Source organism: Chrysemys picta, chromosome 10 (genome assembly GCF_011386835.1).
Source record: "Chrysemys picta bellii isolate R12L10 chromosome 10, ASM1138683v2, whole genome shotgun sequence".
Lineage (NCBI taxonomy): Eukaryota > Metazoa > Chordata > Testudines > Emydidae > Chrysemys > Chrysemys picta.
In genome coordinates, this window is record NC_088800.1 from 40,428,515 (window position 1) to 40,446,733 (window position 18,219).

The following is an 18,219-nucleotide window of genomic DNA, read 5'->3' on the forward strand; positions in this document are numbered from 1 at the left end:
GGGGTTCACAGCTGGGCACCCCCTGCTCCGGTGCTGACAGTCTTTTGAGTCTGTAAGCCTGGCACCTGGCTAGCGGGTCAGGCTGTCAGCACGGGGAGGGAAGGGACCTCCAGCTGTCAGCTCCACACAGGGCTGACAGCCAATGTTAAGTAATGTAGTGTCTACACAGTCACTGCATCACCCTAACTACATTGATTTAAGTCTTACGCCTCTCACGGAGGTGGAATGAAGTTGACGTAGTGGGCGACTTACATTGGTGGGAGCACTAGACTCTGACCAAGTTAGGTCAACATAAGCTGCTTTACGTCAGCCTAACCCTGCAGTGTAGACCATGTTCCGGCTCGCACTAGGGTCTAAAACAACCACATAGATGTTCCTGCTTGGGCTGCAGCCTGGGCTCTGAGACTCTCCCCACTCGCCAGAGCCTGGGCGCCTGCCTCAGCAGGAACATCTATACTGTTAGTTTTAGTCTCATAGCATTAGCCGCGCAAGCCCGACTCAGCTGGCCTGGGCTGGAGACTTGCTGCCGCAGAGTGTGTTTTTTTTTTTTTTTTTTTAAACAAACAGTGCATAGGATACTTTATGCCACAATCAGATCACTCTTTTTCTGGCCACTGGTGCTCTAGCCTTCCAGTAGGCTGCCTATATATCAGGTAACAGAGGATCACACACACCAAGGACTGTGTCCAAGCAGCAGATTAAACACTGTACTCTTAGCTCATACTTATACTGGTGCCTGCCCACCCTGCTACTGCATGCCATGCCAGGGACCCCATGCCCTGGAAATTGGACCATAATATTCCCAGCTTGTGGGAGCTTTGTTCCACCTGAAAGAGTGAAACCACCACAGGGGGTTGTGCGAACACAGTCCTCCAAACTGACCACAAGGCACACCTTGCCTAAGCTGTCTGAGGGAAAGATTCCAAGCTAGGCTTTTGACACACCCTTGTCACACACCTTTGATATGGTGGGGCTGGTTAGCTTAGCTGCTAAGTTTGCAGACTGCAACATTCTACATTTAAGACAACAGGTGCTGATGTTACTAATTTGATGTTTTGCCTTATCCCAGCCTAATCTTCTAACTGGTGAAGTTAAATTCTTCACCTCATTTTCCTTGGATGCTCCAGAAAGGACCAGTGTGTTCATCGAGTCTGACCTGCTGTACAACTCAGGCTGTATGACTGCTCTGAATTCATTCTTGTTTGAACTAGAACCTACCTTTTCAATCTTGACTAAACATTTTCCAGTGATGGACAATCCACCACACCTCTTCTTAAGTTGTTCCAATGGTTAGTTACCCTCACTGTTAAAAATGGGCCCCTTATTTCTAGTCTGAATTTGTCTGGTATTGGATCTTGTTACTTTATCTGCTCAAATGAAGAGCCTCTATCATCAAATTCCTGTTCCCTGTGTAACTATGACTATGTAACTATTACAGACTATGATCCAGTTACTCATTAATCTTCTCTTTGATAAACTAAATAGACTGAGCTTCTTGAGTCTCTAATGCACGTTTTCCAAATCTTGAATCATTCTCAGAGCTCTTCTTGGAACACACTCCAATTTAGATTCATAGGTTTTAAGGCCAGCAGGGACCATCATAATCATCTAGTCTGACCTCCTGCACATTGCAGCCCATAGACCCTCACTCACTTCTGTAGAAGGCCCATAACCTTTGGCTGAATTAATGAAGTCCTCAAATCTTGATTTAAAATGACTTCAAATTACAGAGAATCTACCATTTACTCTAGTTCAAACCAGCAAGTGACCCCAAGCTCCATGCTGCAGAGGAAGGCAAAAAACTTCCCAGGGTCTGCCAATCTGACCCAGGAGAAAGTTCCTTCCTGACCCAAAATATGGCAATCGGTTAGACCCTGAGCACATGGGTGAGACCCACCAGACAACTGAGAAAAAATTTGCTGTAGAAATTCAGAGATCTCCCCTCTAATGTCCTGGCCATTGGAGATATTTGCTAACCTCAGTCACAGATGGGCCACATGCTATTATGAGCAACCTCATCATATCATCCCCTCCATAAACTTATCATGCTCAGTCTTGAAGCAAGTTAGGTGTTTTGTCCCCACTGCTCCCCTTGGGAGGCTGTTCCAGAACGTCACTTCTCTGATGGTTAGAAACCTACATCTAATTTCAAGCCTAAACTTATTGATGGCCAGTCTATATCCATTTGTTCTTGTATCAGTATTAGCTTTAATTTAAATACCTACTCTTCCTCGCTGGCGTTTGTCCCTCTGATGTATTTATAGAGAGCAATCCTATCTCACCTCAACCTTTGTTTGGTTAGGCTAAACAAGCCAAGCTTAAGTCTCCATAAGGCAAGTTCTCCATTCACTTCATCATCCTAGTAGCTCTTATCTGCACTTGTTCCAGTTTGAGTTAATCTTTCTTATACATGAAAGACCAGAATTGCACACAGTATTCCAGATGAGGTCTCACCAATGCCTTGTACAAAGGCAAGAACACTTCCCTGTCTACTGGAAATAGCTCTCAGATTCTACGGCTGGAAGGGACCTCGAGAGGTCATTGAGTCCAGTCCCCTGCCCTCATGGCAGGACCAAATACTGTCTAGACCACATGTGTCAAACTCAAGGCCCGCGGGCCACATCCGGCCCGCCATACAATTATATCCGGCCCGCGAAATCGTTTTATATATCTGTTTTTAATGGCCCTGTGATATGACGCCCCAATAACACACACTACAAATCCCATGATGCAGTGCAATTGCCGCCAACGGCAAGCCGCGGTTCAAGTTCGCGGTCTGTTGATGTATACAACGCTAATATCAAATCAAAGCTAGACCCCAACAATGGCCAAGAGAAAAATTGATTCTGAAAACCGAGGCTTTCAAAGCCGGTGGGAGAATGAGTATATGTTTACTGAAATTGCAGGTAAACCAGTGTGTCTCCTTTGCGGGAGTAATATCGCTGTAATGAAGGAGTATAACCTAAGACGGCACTACGAGACGAAACATGAGAACAAATTCAAAAACCTGAGCGCAGGACAGAAGCTACAAAAGGTAGAGGAGTTGAAGAAGAATTTGACATCCCAGCAGACGTTTTTCACCAAAGCAAAATCACAAAGTGAAGCTGCTGTGAAAGCAAGTTTCATTGTGGCCGAAGAGATCGCCAAATCAGGACGGCCGTTTACCGAGGGGGAATTCGTAAAGAATTGTATGATGAAAGTGTGCGATGTCCTTTGTCCAGATAAAACGCGAGCGTTTGCAAATGTAAGCCTCAGCAGAAACACTGTTGCTAATCGGGTTTGTGAGATGGCGACTGATTTGAAAACACAGTTGATTGAAAGAGCAAAAGATTTTGTTGCATACTCCCTTGCCGTGGATGAAACTACTGACGCGACTGACACTGCACAGCTGGCGATATTTATCCGTGGTGTGGATTCCAATTTGTGCGTAACAGAGGAAATACTGGACATTAAATTGATGCACGGGACAACGAAAGGAGAAGACATCTTTGGAAATGTATTTCAAAGTGTAACCGACATGAAACTGCCGTGGGAAAAACTCGTTGGACTTACAACAGATGGCACACCTGCTATGTGTGGTGAAAAAAATGGACTGGTGGGAAGGATGCGCTCAAAGATGCGGGAGGAGAACTGTGCCGGTGAGTTGACAGTGTATCACTGCATCATACACCAGGAATCGCTGAGTGCTAAAGTCCTAAAAATGGATCATGTGATGAACACTGTAACACAAACCGTCAACTTTATCAGAGCCCACGGTTTAAATCACTGCCAATTCCAGTCTTTTCTGCGGGAAATAGATAGCGAGTTTGGCGATATGCCATATCATACGGAGGTCCGGTGGCTAAGTCGGGGAAAAGTTCTCAAAAGACACTTTGAGCTGCGAGAGGAAATCTGCCAGTTCATGGACAGTAAGGGGAAAGACTGCACAGTTCTGCGGGATGAAAAGTGGAAATGTGAGTTGGCGTTCCTGGCTGACATAACGTCGCATCTTAGCGCTTTAAACCTTCAACTCCAGGGACGGGAGCACATAATAACCGATATGCATGATGCAGTGAAGGCATTTCAAGTGAAGCTGCGCTTATGGGAGACACAAATGCACCAATGCAACTTGTCTCACTTTCCCTGTTGCCAAGTAATACGGAACCAAGAAAGTGCCACAGTTTTCCCAAATGCCACCTTTGCTGAAAAACTCAGCGCGCTGCGCACTGAGTTCGCACGGCGCTTCAGTGACTTTGAGGCACAGAAAAGTAACTTCGAGCTGCTTCGCAACCCATTTGCAGTCAATGTGGAAACCGCACCTGTAGAAATGCAGATGGAGCTGATAGAACTGCAATGTAACGGGACACTGAAGGCAAAGTACGACACTGCGGGGCCAGCACAGTTCACTCGCTTCATTCCTGAAGCGATGCCGCAGCTCCGCCAACATGCGGCTCGAATCCTGTCCATGTTTGGCAGCACATATCTGTGCGAGCAGCTGTTCTCTGTGATGAAAATTAACAAAACGTCACACAGGAGTCGCCTCACTGATGAACACATGCAATCGATCCTGAGAATCTTCACAACACAGAACCTAACCCCAAACATAAACGAACTTGTTGCAAAGAAAAGACTCCAAGTATCAGGCTCTGACTAAATAGGACAAGAAAATGGAATGTTATGATTTGTTATGATTATACTTTTGCTTTAAATTCAATTTTTTATTTATATTTTCAGATTTTTTAATATTCCAGCATGTACAGATTTTGAATGTATTGTATTGACAGGATATTTTTTTATGAAGAGCAAAATATTTTAAGTTGAAATGTATTTATTTTGGAATGATATCCTGTATTTTGGTTCATATTAATGGTTAAAAAACATAAATATTTAGTCTGTTAAATAAATGGTTATACTGTTCGGCCCGCGAGTTTTGAGTTTTGGCCCCCTGTGCAATTGAGTTTGACACCCCTGGTCTAGACCATTCCTGATAGATGGTCTATATATCTAACTCAGGCTCAAGAAGAGGGCCAGCGCAGGGCTATGAAGAACAGGGGCCACTGGAGAACCAGAGGTTGAGTTCTGCTGCTGTACAAGTAAGATTTAGATTCTGAACCACCAAGCCACGGAATAATGTATGCAAGGTCAGGTACTAATGGCTGAGCTGGAGAGTTATCTCCTGCTGCATCCCAGGATAGTATTAGTTTTTTCCATGGTTGCTTCACATTGGCGGCTCAGTGATCCTGTGATCAACCAACAAATCTAGGTCTTCCTCTCCCTCTGTCCCTTCCAACTGATAAGGCCCCCAGCTTATAGCAAAAATTCTTGCTGTTAGTCCCTAAGTGCATGATTTGCTCTTTGCACTATTAAAGTAATAAAAAAGGGATTACATTTAGTTTTCAATGTTTCTTCATTTGTGGACACCAGAAATGAACACAGTATTCCAGCAGAGGAAATAACTTCAGCAAATACCAGCCAAATGGCCCATGCCTCCTAAATGTGAAGAGCAATTTGTGTTCTAATTGGGGAAGGGTTCCAGAAATGGTTGTAGCATTAGGCCAAAGGCAGATATGCTTTGAAGAGCTGATATTTCTCCTTGACTTGGTGCAATCTCAGAAGTGTATTCCCCAGAAATGTATTCCCAGTTTCCTACACAACAGACATTAGGAGTTTGCCCAAGTTGTTCCAAGAGGGAGGTGGGAGATAGCGAGAGAGAGAGAGAGGACTGTCACACACACACACACACACACACACTCCTAGAACAGTTAAGTGAAGTAGAGAGGAAGGGATACAGGAGAGGAAGCAATAAATCAAATCAAAGGCACAGGAGAGGAAGCAATAAACAGCAGCCTTACAGAGCAATAACCAGCAAGGGCAGCAACTGTTCAACACTTGTTAGCCATCTCAGTGTGGATGGCGAGCTATAAAGCTTTGCAGCTGGCAGATGCAGACCTCCTTTTAACCATAGCATGGGTATTTGGTACAAATTTCCTGATTAGGTACGAGCCCAGAAAGAGGGGACAATCCTGCTTAGGTTTTGTAAAAATCTGTACTAAATATTATTTGTTAATGGGAACTGCCAGTCCAGGGACCATCTAGCCTAGTATTCTGTCACTGACACAGGCCACCACCAAATACCGCAAAGGAACAGCAAGTACCCCAAAGGTAGGGTTACCATATCTAGCAAATAAAAAAAGAGGACCCTCCATGGGCCCTGGCCCCGCCCCCGCTCATTTCCCCACCCCCATCCCTGCCCCAACTCCACCCCTTCCCTGCCCTAACTCCGCCCCCTCCTGCCTCCCACCCACTCCCAGCCACGCGGAAAGGGCTGCCCGAGCGCTACCGGCTTCACGGTTTGCCAGGCAGCCCCCAGACCCTGCGTCCCCGGCCGGCGCTTCCCCAGCGCAGCTGGAGCCCGGGAGGGGAAGCGCCCAGCCGGGGGCGCAGGGTCTGGAGGCTGCCCGGCAAACCGTGAAGCCGGTAGCGCTTGGGCTTCGGGCAGCCCCCTTGCCTCCGGACCCTGCGCCCCCAGCCGGGCACTTCCCCTCCCGGGCTCCGGCGGCGCAGGGTCCGGAGGCACGGGGGCTGCCTGAAGCCGGTAGCGCTCGGGCAGCCCGGCTCTTAAACAGAGCCGAAGAGTCGGGGAGGAGCAGGGTGAGGGTCAAAGCAGGCTCTTTAACAGAGCGAGATTCAGCTGCAAACTGCACATTCCTGAGATAGCAAACCTCTGAGAGGCTACTCAAGAAAATAGTTCTATTATGGCCTTCCCAGTTAGTAACTAATGCCAGCTTTGCTCTGGTGCAAGCTTTTTGTTGTAAGTGATCAGTGAGCAAGCTGCAGTATTAACAACCCCAAGAATTCAACACCGATAAATCACCCCCACTCCTTCCTCAAATGTGATTTTTTTAAAATTGATTTTAAAGTTATTTACATTTGCCTTTTGGTCTCACTTGGGTCATGTTTTCAAGCTGTTCTCATGTAATCACTTGTCTCCAGCAGCTGGAGGGTTAGCAGAGATATCATGTAGAGAGAGTGTCAGATTTCAAGGCCAGAAGGAACCACTGTTATCTAGTACAGCAGTTCTCAAACTGTGGGTCATGACCCCATTTTAATAGGGCCGCCAGGGCTGGCTTAGACTTACTGGGGCAGAAGCCCAAGCCCCACTGCCTGTGGCCAAAGCCAAAGCGCTCAGGTTACAGGCCTCCTGCCTGGGGCTGAAGCCCTTGCGCTTTGGTTTCTCCCTACCACCCCGACTTAGAGCGTGGGCTTTGGCCTCCCCACCTTGGCAGTGGGTCTCAGGTGGGCTTGGGTTTCAGTCCCCCCCCCCCCCCCAGCTCCTGGGGTCGGGTAGTAATTTTTGTTGTCAGAAGGGTGTCATGGTGCAATGAAGTTTGAGAACCCCTAATCTAGCACAAGCCTGAAAACTTCCAACACTAATTCCTAGAGCAGATCTTTTCAAAAGATCTAATCTTGATTTTAAGATTGCCAGGGATGGAGAATTCACCACAATTCTTCGTAAATTGTTCCAATGGTTAATCACTCTCACACTGTTAAAAGTTTACACCTTATTTCCAGTCTGAATTGTCTAGCTTCAACTTCCAGCCAGTCAATGAAAATGCATCTTCCAATAAAATTGAGCGAGTTGGCAACACTGTATTTCTCCCCGACCCCCACTACTACTAACCAGGAGCAGTAATGGATCGGTCACTTCACTGATGGCATCATTACCTGTTACTATGCATGTGAATTTGGCATCAGAGTCCTCAGATACAGCACGAGATTTGAGGGTAGTTTCAAACTGCGGCTGGGTCTCCTCAGTCAGCTGAGCAATGATTGTGCAGAAGGTGCTCCTAAAAGAATTAAGAAGCAATTCTTAAGAGCTCAGATTAGGTTACTAGAAACCAAGTAAAGGGTTCTCCACCCCAAGGTCAAATAATGTGCTTGGCTGGCTGGTTCTTCCTTATATGCTGGGGTCTAACAGATCGTCATGTGAGAGGTTGGGAACAAATTTTCCCCTCAGATCAGATTGGAAGTAATCGGGGGGGGAACTCCACCTATTTCTGCAGCACGTGGGTGTTGGTCACTTGCCAGGATTATCTGGATATACCTCACTTAATTCCCTGTCATTGCAGGGCCTCAGGCATTGGTGCACCTTGGTCCCTTCTAGGCTTTGTCTACACTGGCACTTCGTTGGCAAAACTTTTGTCATTCAGGGGAGTTAAAAAAAAACAACTCCCTGAATGACCAAAGTTGTACCGATGAAAAGTGCCTGGTGTGAACAATGCTTTGTTGGCAGGAGTGTTCTCCTGCCGACAAAGCCGCTGCCGCTCATGGGGGGTGGAAGTGCAGCCATACCCCTAGTCTCTGGCTGGGGCACAGAACAGTTTAGTTGCCTCTGGGCTGTAATGCTTTCTTCTAATTTTGGTTGCTGGGTTTAGTCTGCAGGTGCTGGCAGCTTGTGATTTACAGGAGATTGGATCAGATGATCTGATGTTCCCTTCTGGCTTTAAACTCTATGACAACCCAACACCTGCCTTCAGATGTCCCTCCTTGCCTCTCACTGGATTCTAATGGTCTCATTTTAAATTCCCTCCCGGACACTCTTACCCTGGTTGGTACTTTGCTCAGTCATTGCTGCACTGCTAGAGCTATGAGCACTAACAGAGAAACAATTCTGAAAAGCCTCTTTACGTCTCACTATTTATGCCTTATGTTTACTAGTTGTGTTTCTTATTAAGACAATGAAATAAGAGAAACCAGTGAAAGCAGCTGCACTTTTAGATTGCCGGTGCTGCACTGAGTGGGTGTCTCGCACTGCGGGGGGAGGAAGGGAGGCACCTCTTTATTAGACTTCTATTTTAACTGTGCAAGTTTTTTCATTGGTTTAGGATTTACAGAATAGGCATTTTGGGATCAAGTTTTAATTGACATGGTCCCTTTGACAAGTACATGCCACTATTTCAAAGGCTTGAGTTAATAGTAAAAAGGCCTTTAAGGGCCTTATACATACCCACCCTCCTACAGGAGGTTCTGAGCCTGGCTTACACCTCTCAGAGCTAGGGAACTGTCCGTGAAGCTGGCACAACTTCTTTACTTTAGCTCCTGCTACAGCATCTAGGCATTAGGGACCATATAAGCTCATGCACTGTAATGTGTGGGCATAGCAAGTTCAGACTGAAGCACTAGCCTGAACTGTCCAAGGAGCTACTAGACTCTATGAAGTTCATAAGATGCATCTTAGAGCTGTTTCAGTGCTAGTCACGTATGGCACTGAATGGATACAGTGTATCGATCCAGTATTGCTAATCTCACAGGGTCAAAAAAGTTTAGTTCAGCCCCCCCAAAAATCCATGAGATTTGCTTCAGCACTTTTAAAAATTTCCTGGCATTTTTAAAATTTGGGTCTTTGCCTTCTGCTTTGGGGGGCCTTTAGGGATCATATTTTCAGGTTTTCCCCCTGCAACCAGAAAGGATAGAAAGTTACTCTTTTTTTAAAATGTGACATTCTCATATCATCACAGGTCTCCAGGAGCTGGGGCTCTAGGAGAAACACCATGTACTACCATACAGTTGGCAACACTGTTCATGCAGCACCACCTGCAATAAGGAAAGGCTTAAGACAAAACAAAGTGTTCAGCTTCCATAAACATGCAGGAGAAGTGTGTGGGGGGTGGGGGGGAAGGCAGGAGGTGGAGATTCATAGAAACAGTTACTGACAGCTCCACGACTGGTGCTCGCTGGCCTCAGTATGGGCAGTATCAGCAGAAGGAGCAAATGGAAGGTCCCAGGAGCCTGTACTCCTCTGACTCTTAGAGGGGTTCCCCTAGATCATAGGTAGGCACTGCTGCTGACCTGTTCAGTGAGCCAACTTCAGCCCTGAGGGCTGGAAATTCAGCTCCTTTCATCAGCTACCCTCACGTCATTACATTTTTAAAGAGTAAATGGATACACAGAGCTTGGACTCAGAGCTGAGCCCTCTGTCAGGGCTCTGAGCTGTGACAGCTGCCTACGCAGCTCCAACGGCAGCAAGGACCTACATCATCTACAGATTTAGCAGGAGATTCATAGATTCCAAGAGTAGACGGGACCAACTATACAGCATCCTCCACAAACCAGTGATGCATACACTGAAATATACAGCCAAGTTCAACCCTTGTGTAACACCACTGATGTCAGTGGGTGGCACCAGGGATAAACTTGGCCCATATTGTGCAAACTCCAGAGCCAGAGGTAAAACTCCAAAGACTGCTGACTAAGAGGCAGAGCACTGGAGACTGGGCCTCAGACAAGCTGTGCTGCTAGCAGCATGGCCTTGGTGACCCATTTGATCTTCTGCAGAGGAGCAAGAACCACAGTAGCCACTGGGTAAATGTTGGAGACTTTTTGTTAGAGGCTTCCAGTTTTAGGTCATTTCCCCAGCAACTCCTTAAATCTCTGAAATTGCTGCACTATCCCTTATCATTTGGCCACAGCAAAACTTGCCGGATTCAAGCTGCTTCATATATTGATGTACTCATTTTCTGGGTGCGCCTGAAATTTTGCAGAGTGTAAGTGGGAGCTGTTTGCTTTTCGACCTTCCCACATCTGCATGTTGTTTGCAGCAACAGATCAGAAGCACATAAATTGAGCAGGTTCTAAAAGGAAGTACAAAAGGATGGCAATTCAATAGCCTTTTTACATTAAAGAGGGACTTCTGTACTAGGGAAACCTCTGGACAAAGCAGACTTGAAAAAAATCTCTTCGCCTTTCCTGTGGCTCTTGGAGTGGATTCTCTTTCCTCGCCCCTTTTGGCAGCAATCCTGGAGGCTAGCAATCACTCTGGAAGGACCTTCCCCCCCCCACCAGCTCATCCTCGCCTACTCGCTTCTGCAGGGAAGCAATAGTGCCAGCTTTGACTTTACAACAGTCTACATTTACAATAGATCTATGGCACAAATATGGCTTCACTGCAGTCTGGCTAAGGAGAATCTAGGTTGCAAGGGCAGCTTGTGGGGAAAGAGCTCTTATTTGAACAAGGTGACATGTCTATTTTTTAAAGCATATCCCTGTGTGAAAGTCTCTCTTTAATAGTAAGAAATAGCTGAACAGCCCTTTCCCCACCCCCACCCTTTCAGTGGTGAAGATGGATAGTCCTTGCATCTCCCAGAATTGTGTGTGATAAACACCAGCCTGTTTGCACTTCAAGCAAGTAGTAGAGACTCAAGCATGCAGAATCTCACGCGTGCACATTATACAAGTGCCATGCTCTCTTCAGCTAGTACCAAAGCACTAAAGATTAGTCTTGCCAAGTCACAGGTCCAGGAAAGGATTTGGTCAGAGAAGTTTAATAGAATATAGGTTTACCTTCTAAAGCTGGAGGGAGATAATCGGTTGCCTGATAAGCTAAGCAGAAACAGCAAACAAAACCATTAGACCAAGAAGCACAGAAAGAAGCAGAAATTAAACCATTATGTTGACAGATTAATAAGTCATCTTGCACAGGTCAGAGTCTCTATTAAAAGGCCACAGCTGCCTGCCAGGATAAGCAAGCTACATTGTAAATGGTAACCAAGCCTGTGAAATGAAATGGTCATTAACAGCAGAAATGTAAGAACATTTTATGTGAGTCTGAAAGGCTAGATTAAATAAAAAAAAAAAAAAAACCAAACAACACACACACAGCACCTGAGTGGCCCACGCACTCTCTCTACAGCTGTGTGCGCAAAGCAGGAAACTGCACTCTAGAGGGTATTCTGATTAGATGGCACTTGAGACCATGGACCCTACTGCTTGCCCCGAGGAGCAGGCCTGGGGCCTGACCACCTACTGATGGGCAACAAGTGAGTTTGCAGCAGAGTTTGACACAAAGTGCACTTCCAAGCTCAGAGGCGGGATTTGCACGTTGAAGAAATTCCAGGAGGAAGAAAAGCTCCCTGCTCGTAATGCTCTGAACCAAGTCACTGTGAGAGCGGACGGTAAGCACATTTCACAAAAACTTCCATGGTCTCCATTCCCTTTGTGGTAACATTTCATAAAACGCACTCCAATGCTAACACCTGATGGGCGCAAGTGAGTTACTTACCAAGAACAGAGCCTGTTCTCTAAACACTTTGCCTCCAGGGAGTCATGCACCTGCCCACAGAACCATTTTGGAGCAGTATTTGGCAGCTATGGGGCATGTGCCATTCCCTGGAGCCTAACACATCACACAGACTAACGGCATGAATGCTTCACCTGCAGGGCCAGCTCCAGGCACCAGCCAGGCAAGCAGGTGCTTGGGGCAGCCACTCCGGAGAGGGGCGGCAGGTCAGCTATTCGGCGGCAATTCGGCAGACGGACCCTCACTCCCGCTCAGAGCGAAGGACCTCCCGCCGAATTGCCGCCGCAGATCATGATCGCGGCTTTTTTTTTTTGGCTGCTTGGGGCGGCCAAAACCCTGGAGCCGGCCCTGTTCACCTGTCCAACCTTCCCTGAGCTCCATATTTGACAGATGCCTGGGGGGGGGGGGGCAGTGCAGCTCTGAGGCCACACCACACTTGGAGAGCAAGAGCTACTGTTGGTAAGTGAGCCTTTCTTCCCCTCCCCTCCATTGCTTCCACAGAGCTTCGCCATAGGTGCCTGGCCACTGGGACTTCCCTTAGCAGGCAAGCAGAAGAAACCTATGAGCTGAACAGCAATTGAAACCCCGCCTCCTCAAAACCAGCATCTGCTCTTGCTGAAATATCCAGAGAACAGTGATTTGCGAAGGTGTGAACGGAACTCCAGGTAGCAGTCCTATGGACTGCAGATTGGGGAATGCTGCAAAAAACACACACCACCACTTTAGCCAAGTGATCCTGGAGACATTCAGATACAGGACGCCTGCTAGCTCATAGCGTAACTAAACACAGTGTCTTATCCACAGAAATAGATTTTAAACTGAAATGGCGTGACGTTCAGAGTTTTCTTTAAAGACCACATGCAGTCAGTTCCACCACTACCATCCAGAGCATGTAGCCTCCCTTCCCCTGTGTGGCTTTAGAGAAGAGACAGTCTCCATCACAGCTTGGTCAACAAAAATCGGATGCAGTTTTGTCATAAGTCAACGGTGAAGCATGGCCAACCTGCTGTGTGGGGAACACAGCATAAATTGGTTGGCTCTAAGTGCATGCAACTCAGACCCTCCTGGCCAAGTAATGGCTCTAAAAATGAGACCTTCAGTGAGAAATGGCAGAGATTGCAAGATCCCGGGGTCTCAAGAGGGCTGCCTTGGGTTTGTTCAATGACAGGTTACAGTACCAGAAGGGCAGTTTGAGACACTCTTTAAAAATGGTTTTACTAAGGGATGAACACTGTGGACCCTTTTGCAGGTACATGGTAGATAGAACAATTGCCAGGTACATCTTAGGCATATTTGGGAACACAAGCATTCAAGTCAAGGTCCCTAGCTTGAGCAAACCCATTTTCCAAACTCTTTTGGGCAAAGCATGAGGCAATACAAAAAAGAAATATAATCCAATGCAGCAGCCTAAGCCCAACCTAACGTGTACAGTGTAGACCGGGGTGGGCAAACTTTTTGGTCTGAGGGCCACATCGGGCTTCTGAAACTGTATGGAGGGCCGGGTAGGGAAGGCTGTGCCTCCCCAAAGAGCCTGGCCCCCACCCCCTATCTGCCCCCTCCCACTTCCCGCCCACTGACTGCCCCCCTCAGAACTCCCGACCCATCCAACCCTCCCTGCTCCCTGTCCCCTGATTACCCCAACCCCTATTCACACTCCCACCCCCTGACAGGCCCCCCAAGCCTCCCACGCCTATCCAACCACCCCCTGCTCCCTGACTGCCCCTTACCCAACCCCCCCCCACTCCCTGCCCCCTTACCATGCTGCTCAGAGCACCAGGACTGGCAGCCATGCCGCCTGGCCAGAGCCAGCCCTGCCGCTGTGCTGCCCGGCAGCAGCTCACAGCTCCGCCCCCCAGAGCACTGGCGGCACGGCAAGCTGAGGCTGCGGGGGAGGGGGGACAGCAGGGGAGGGGCCGGGGGCGAGCCTCCCCAGCTGGGAGCTCAAGGGCAGGGCAAGATGGTCCCGTGGGCCGTAGTTTGCCCACCTCTGGTGTAGACACAACTGTGACACTGCATCCCATATTCTTCAGAGAGATATTATGATAGGATTATGGCATAAGTATGGTGTATTTATACAAGATAGGTCATGTGAGATCATTGAAAAGGTTATGATTTACTGACTATGATTATCCTATTTGTATGCATGGATCATTTTTGTATCTGAAGTTAGGAATATTGACTGTGTATCTGTATTACAAATATGCTTACACCTGGGGAATGCCCACTAAGCGGAATACAGGTTAGAGGAATTTCTAGTCTGTAAAAGGAATGTATACCTGGGGTTTTAAGCTGCAAGCAAGTTCAGCTTGCCCCGCTCTGCAACCAGCTTAAATCATCATTAAGGGGTGAGAATTTGCTACTCATGTCCACTTTCTTTAGTATATTAAACTTAGATTGCACTTCTGTTTATTTGCTAGGTAATCTGCTATGATCTGTTTGCCATCCCTTATAATCACTTAAAATCCATCTTTTGTAGTTAACAAATTTGTTTTTAGTTTATCATAAACCAGTGTGTAGGAGTTATACAACCGCTTTCTGCCCCAAGTTATATTTCCTCTCCACATTGAGGGAGGGGATGAATTTCATGAGCTTATGCTGTACAGATCTCTGTGCAGGGCAAAATGGTATAATTTTGGGTTTACACTCCGGAGGAGGGGGCGGGAGGGGGGCACTTGAGTAGCTGGGCAGATCCTTAGTTGAAGCTTGCTCATGCAGAGCTGATCTCAGCATCTGTATGTAGCTGTAGCTGGGTGTATCCCTACCTGTATGTGTGCTGGAGAGGGGTTGAGGGCCTGTCACAGCAGTACAGCGTAAAGGGAGCTCAGGCTGGTGGGTCAGGCAGGCTCAGTGGTAATTCAGTTCCAGGTGGCACCCTGGGGGGAACCCATCACAACAATGTCTACCTGTTCATGAACTATATGTAAAACATGGAGAAAGGGAGAGGCTGGCTCTGTGACCACTCTAACAAAGAGGAACTGAAGAACAGCTATGGGGTGGGAGCAGGGGGGTTTATTCCCTTTATGATATGCTGGGCTCAAGAAAGTTATGCAATGCACCCCTGAACTGCCAACTGCCATTGACAGAGGTTCTGTGGCCACCTGGCTAGGCACATTGCTCCAATGGGGACTCTGGAGGCAGTGTCACGCAGAACAGATATAACCCACCTTCACTTGGGGCTCTCCCAGCTGTAGGTTTCCCTCTCATCTTTTGTCACACCCCAAGGACCCCCTCCCTCGGGGGGGTCTCTTGGGGAGGCAGATCAGCATTGTATGATGCTAATGCTGTTGCAGGCATTGCAAAGTATTCTGGAAAGGGTTAAAGGTGTGCGTGTGGAGTGAAAGATTTCTTTGCAGGTTGCGAGAGGCCGAAGAGGGAGGGAAAGAGCAGAGAATAGGTTAACGCAACACTTCAGCTAGGTCTGAAGATAAGACGCTGACTCCAGCCCAAGGCCACAACACACAACCGACTCTCTGCTGTCTGCCAAGAAAGACAGGGCCTGGATTCCAACCCCGACCAGCTGTGAGAAACGAGGATTCAGCTGAACAGAACTGTAGGGGCTGCGAAAATGAGTGAGATGGCGAAGACCAGCGAGGGGAAAAACAGTCTCGAATCCCTGAAGCCGGTGCGTTTTGGGAAAGCTGAGGATGCCGCAGAAAGACAGTTTGGACTGGTACAAAGAGCAAGGGGGACAGAGGTCCCTGAACAAAACGCCCATGAGACTTAAAACCCTCCTGAGAGCTGAAGCAAATTGGAGATCAACAGGGGACCCTGGATGACCTGTGCACAGGACAGAACTCCCATCCACCTCTCTCCCCCCCGCCTGCCTTCTTTGTACATTACACCCAGGTTTAGCCAGCCCCAGGTAGTGCGTGTGAGAGTATGAAAGTGGGTTAAGGCTTGGGGCATTAATACTTTCTTCCTTCCTCTGAGGGATGTGGGGAACCCCCAGTACTCACTGCTGTTATTTTATTAATAAAGCTTTAAAAAACTTAGACCCTTGGTGTGCTCCTTCATCTCCTCCCCTAATGATCCTGCCGCCTCAGCCTGATCACCTGACGCCTCAGGCAGATTGGTAACAGAAATCTGTCATACTTTGACAGGGATGAGAAGGCTGCCCATATAGAGCCATTTTATGTAATGACATCATCATCCATCTAGAAAGAAACCAAGAGAAGCAGAAGCTTTGTCCTACTTGAAGGGTATCAGATACAAAGGATTCTTTTACCAGCTATTATCCGGGAGGAATATAGGAGACAAATTAGTTCACATGATAAAGCAAACTCAGTTGGCCTCTCGTTGCTCCTACTTTTCTTGTTTCCAAAGGATATTCAGCAGAACATAGTACAGGAGCGGTCAGCTGCTGTAGTCATGTTCTAAATGGCTACACAAATGAATGGAGACATGTAAATGAGCAAGAAGGCACTAATCCAGAGATTGTTGTTTTTGTTAAAGGCAGAAAAAAAAATAAAAGTTAGGTATATCTCCAAGGGACCTTGAAAGGTCATTGAGTCCAGCCCCTTGCCTTCACAGTACTGATTTTTGCCCCAGATCCCTAAGTGGCCCCCTCAAGGATTGAACTCACAACTCTGGGTTTAGCAGGCCAATGCTCAAACCACTGAGCTATCCCTCCCCCAGAAGGACTAGCATCATCCAGTCTGACCTCCCACATAAGAACCTCACCCAGTGAGTCCTGCATTGAGCCTAATGACTTCTGGCTGAGCTAGAGCAGTGGTTCTCAACCAAGAGTACACATAACCCTGGGGTACGCTGAGGTCTTCTGGGGCATACATCAACTCATTTAGATGTTTGCCTAGTTTTACAATAGGCTGCATAAAAAGCACCAGCTAAGTCAGTACAAACTAAAATTTCATACGACTTGTTTATACTGCTCTATATACTGAAATGCAAGTACAATATTTACATTCCAATTTTATAATTACACCTCTACCTCGATAGAACACTGTCCTCGTGAGCGCAAAAAGAAAAATTGACCACATTATAGGTGAAACCGCGTTATATCGAACTAGCTTTGATCCGCCGGAGTGTGCAGCCCCCCCAGAGCGCTGCTTTACCGCGTTATATCCGAATTTGTGTTATATCGGGTCGCGTTATATCGGGGTAGAGGTGTATATGGTAAAAATTAGAAAGGAAGCAATTTTTCAGTGATGTATTTTTAGGTCTAAGTGTCACAGCCACACTGATTTTGTAAGCAAGTAGTTTTTAAGTGAGGTGAAACTTGGGGTTATGCAAGACAAACCACACTCCTGAAAGGGGTCCATAATCTGGAAAGGTTGAGAGCCACTGAGCTACAGTACATCTTTCAGGCAGATCCCTAATCCTGAGTTATTGACAGAGATTTTTCCAAAGCCCTAAGTAAATTGCTGCAATTAATGTGTGATTTTTTTTCCAGTCTGAATCCATCTAGCATCATCTTCCAGCCACTGGATCCTATTCTGCCTTTGTCTGCCAGACTAAGGAGCCCTTTACTATTAGGAATCTTCTCTCAGTGTAGGTACGTGTTAACTGATCAAGTCAACTCAATCTTGCATACTTCGGATCGGGACACAACAGCCAAAAAAAGCTTCCCCCTTCATTTTAGGAAGATGCTATGATGAGGGAACAGTGCAATTGGGAACAAAAATAAGGTTCAAAACCATCAATCCTCCCACTGAGCTTCTGAAATTATGTCCGAGAGCCCTTATGTCCCTCATTGCACAGAAAGAGGCACTCAAAGTCTAGTGCTAGCAAAGTAACACAAGACAGCCTCCGAAAACTGCACCTGGCAAGTCTGCCAGTGTTTCCATTTGCGGAGGCAGAGCCCCCATTTCAACATGAGCAAAAACGGGAACAGAACCCTTCAACTTGCAGGTCACTTGCTTTTGCAAATGGCTGCAGAGAGACTTTTTACAATGTGGCAAACGAAGAGGTGACATTCCCTTGCACACAAGTGGTTAGCATCTGCACAAGACACTCTCACTACCTACAGTTAAAAGGTCACAACTTGAAAATAAGTTTGTGACTGGAAATTTTGTACCTTCCAAGCAGCCCCAAAGGTCCCGAAAGTAGGTGGGAGGAAATGTTTTCTGTTGTTCTCTTTGAGCATTTGACAGCACTCTGTGTAGAGTCCAGTTCCCTGGCTTTGCTGATGTCATTGGTACTAATCT

The 18,219-nt window shown here is 47.1% G+C and overlaps 2 protein-coding genes across 5 annotated transcripts in view; one reads left to right on the top strand and one right to left on the bottom strand.

Moving 5' to 3' along the window:
- ALPK3 (alpha kinase 3) overlaps positions 1 to 18,219 on the bottom strand; it is a 117,208-nt gene that overhangs the window by 80,876 nt on the left and 18,113 nt on the right. For 2 of the 4 annotated variants that reach the window (XM_008166762.4, XM_065558477.1), the window contains exon 2: positions 7,705 to 7,826. In XM_008166762.4, the coding sequence (XP_008164984.3) occupies positions 7,705 to 7,826 (122 nt within the window). The other 2 variants (XM_024103968.3, XM_042851654.2) reach the window with 2 other exon arrangements.
- The window catches only part of LOC101940395 (mucosa-associated lymphoid tissue lymphoma translocation protein 1-like), a 134,101-nt gene that overhangs the window by 5,296 nt on the left and 110,586 nt on the right, over positions 1 to 18,219 (top strand). The gene's annotated exons all lie outside the window — the stretch shown is intronic.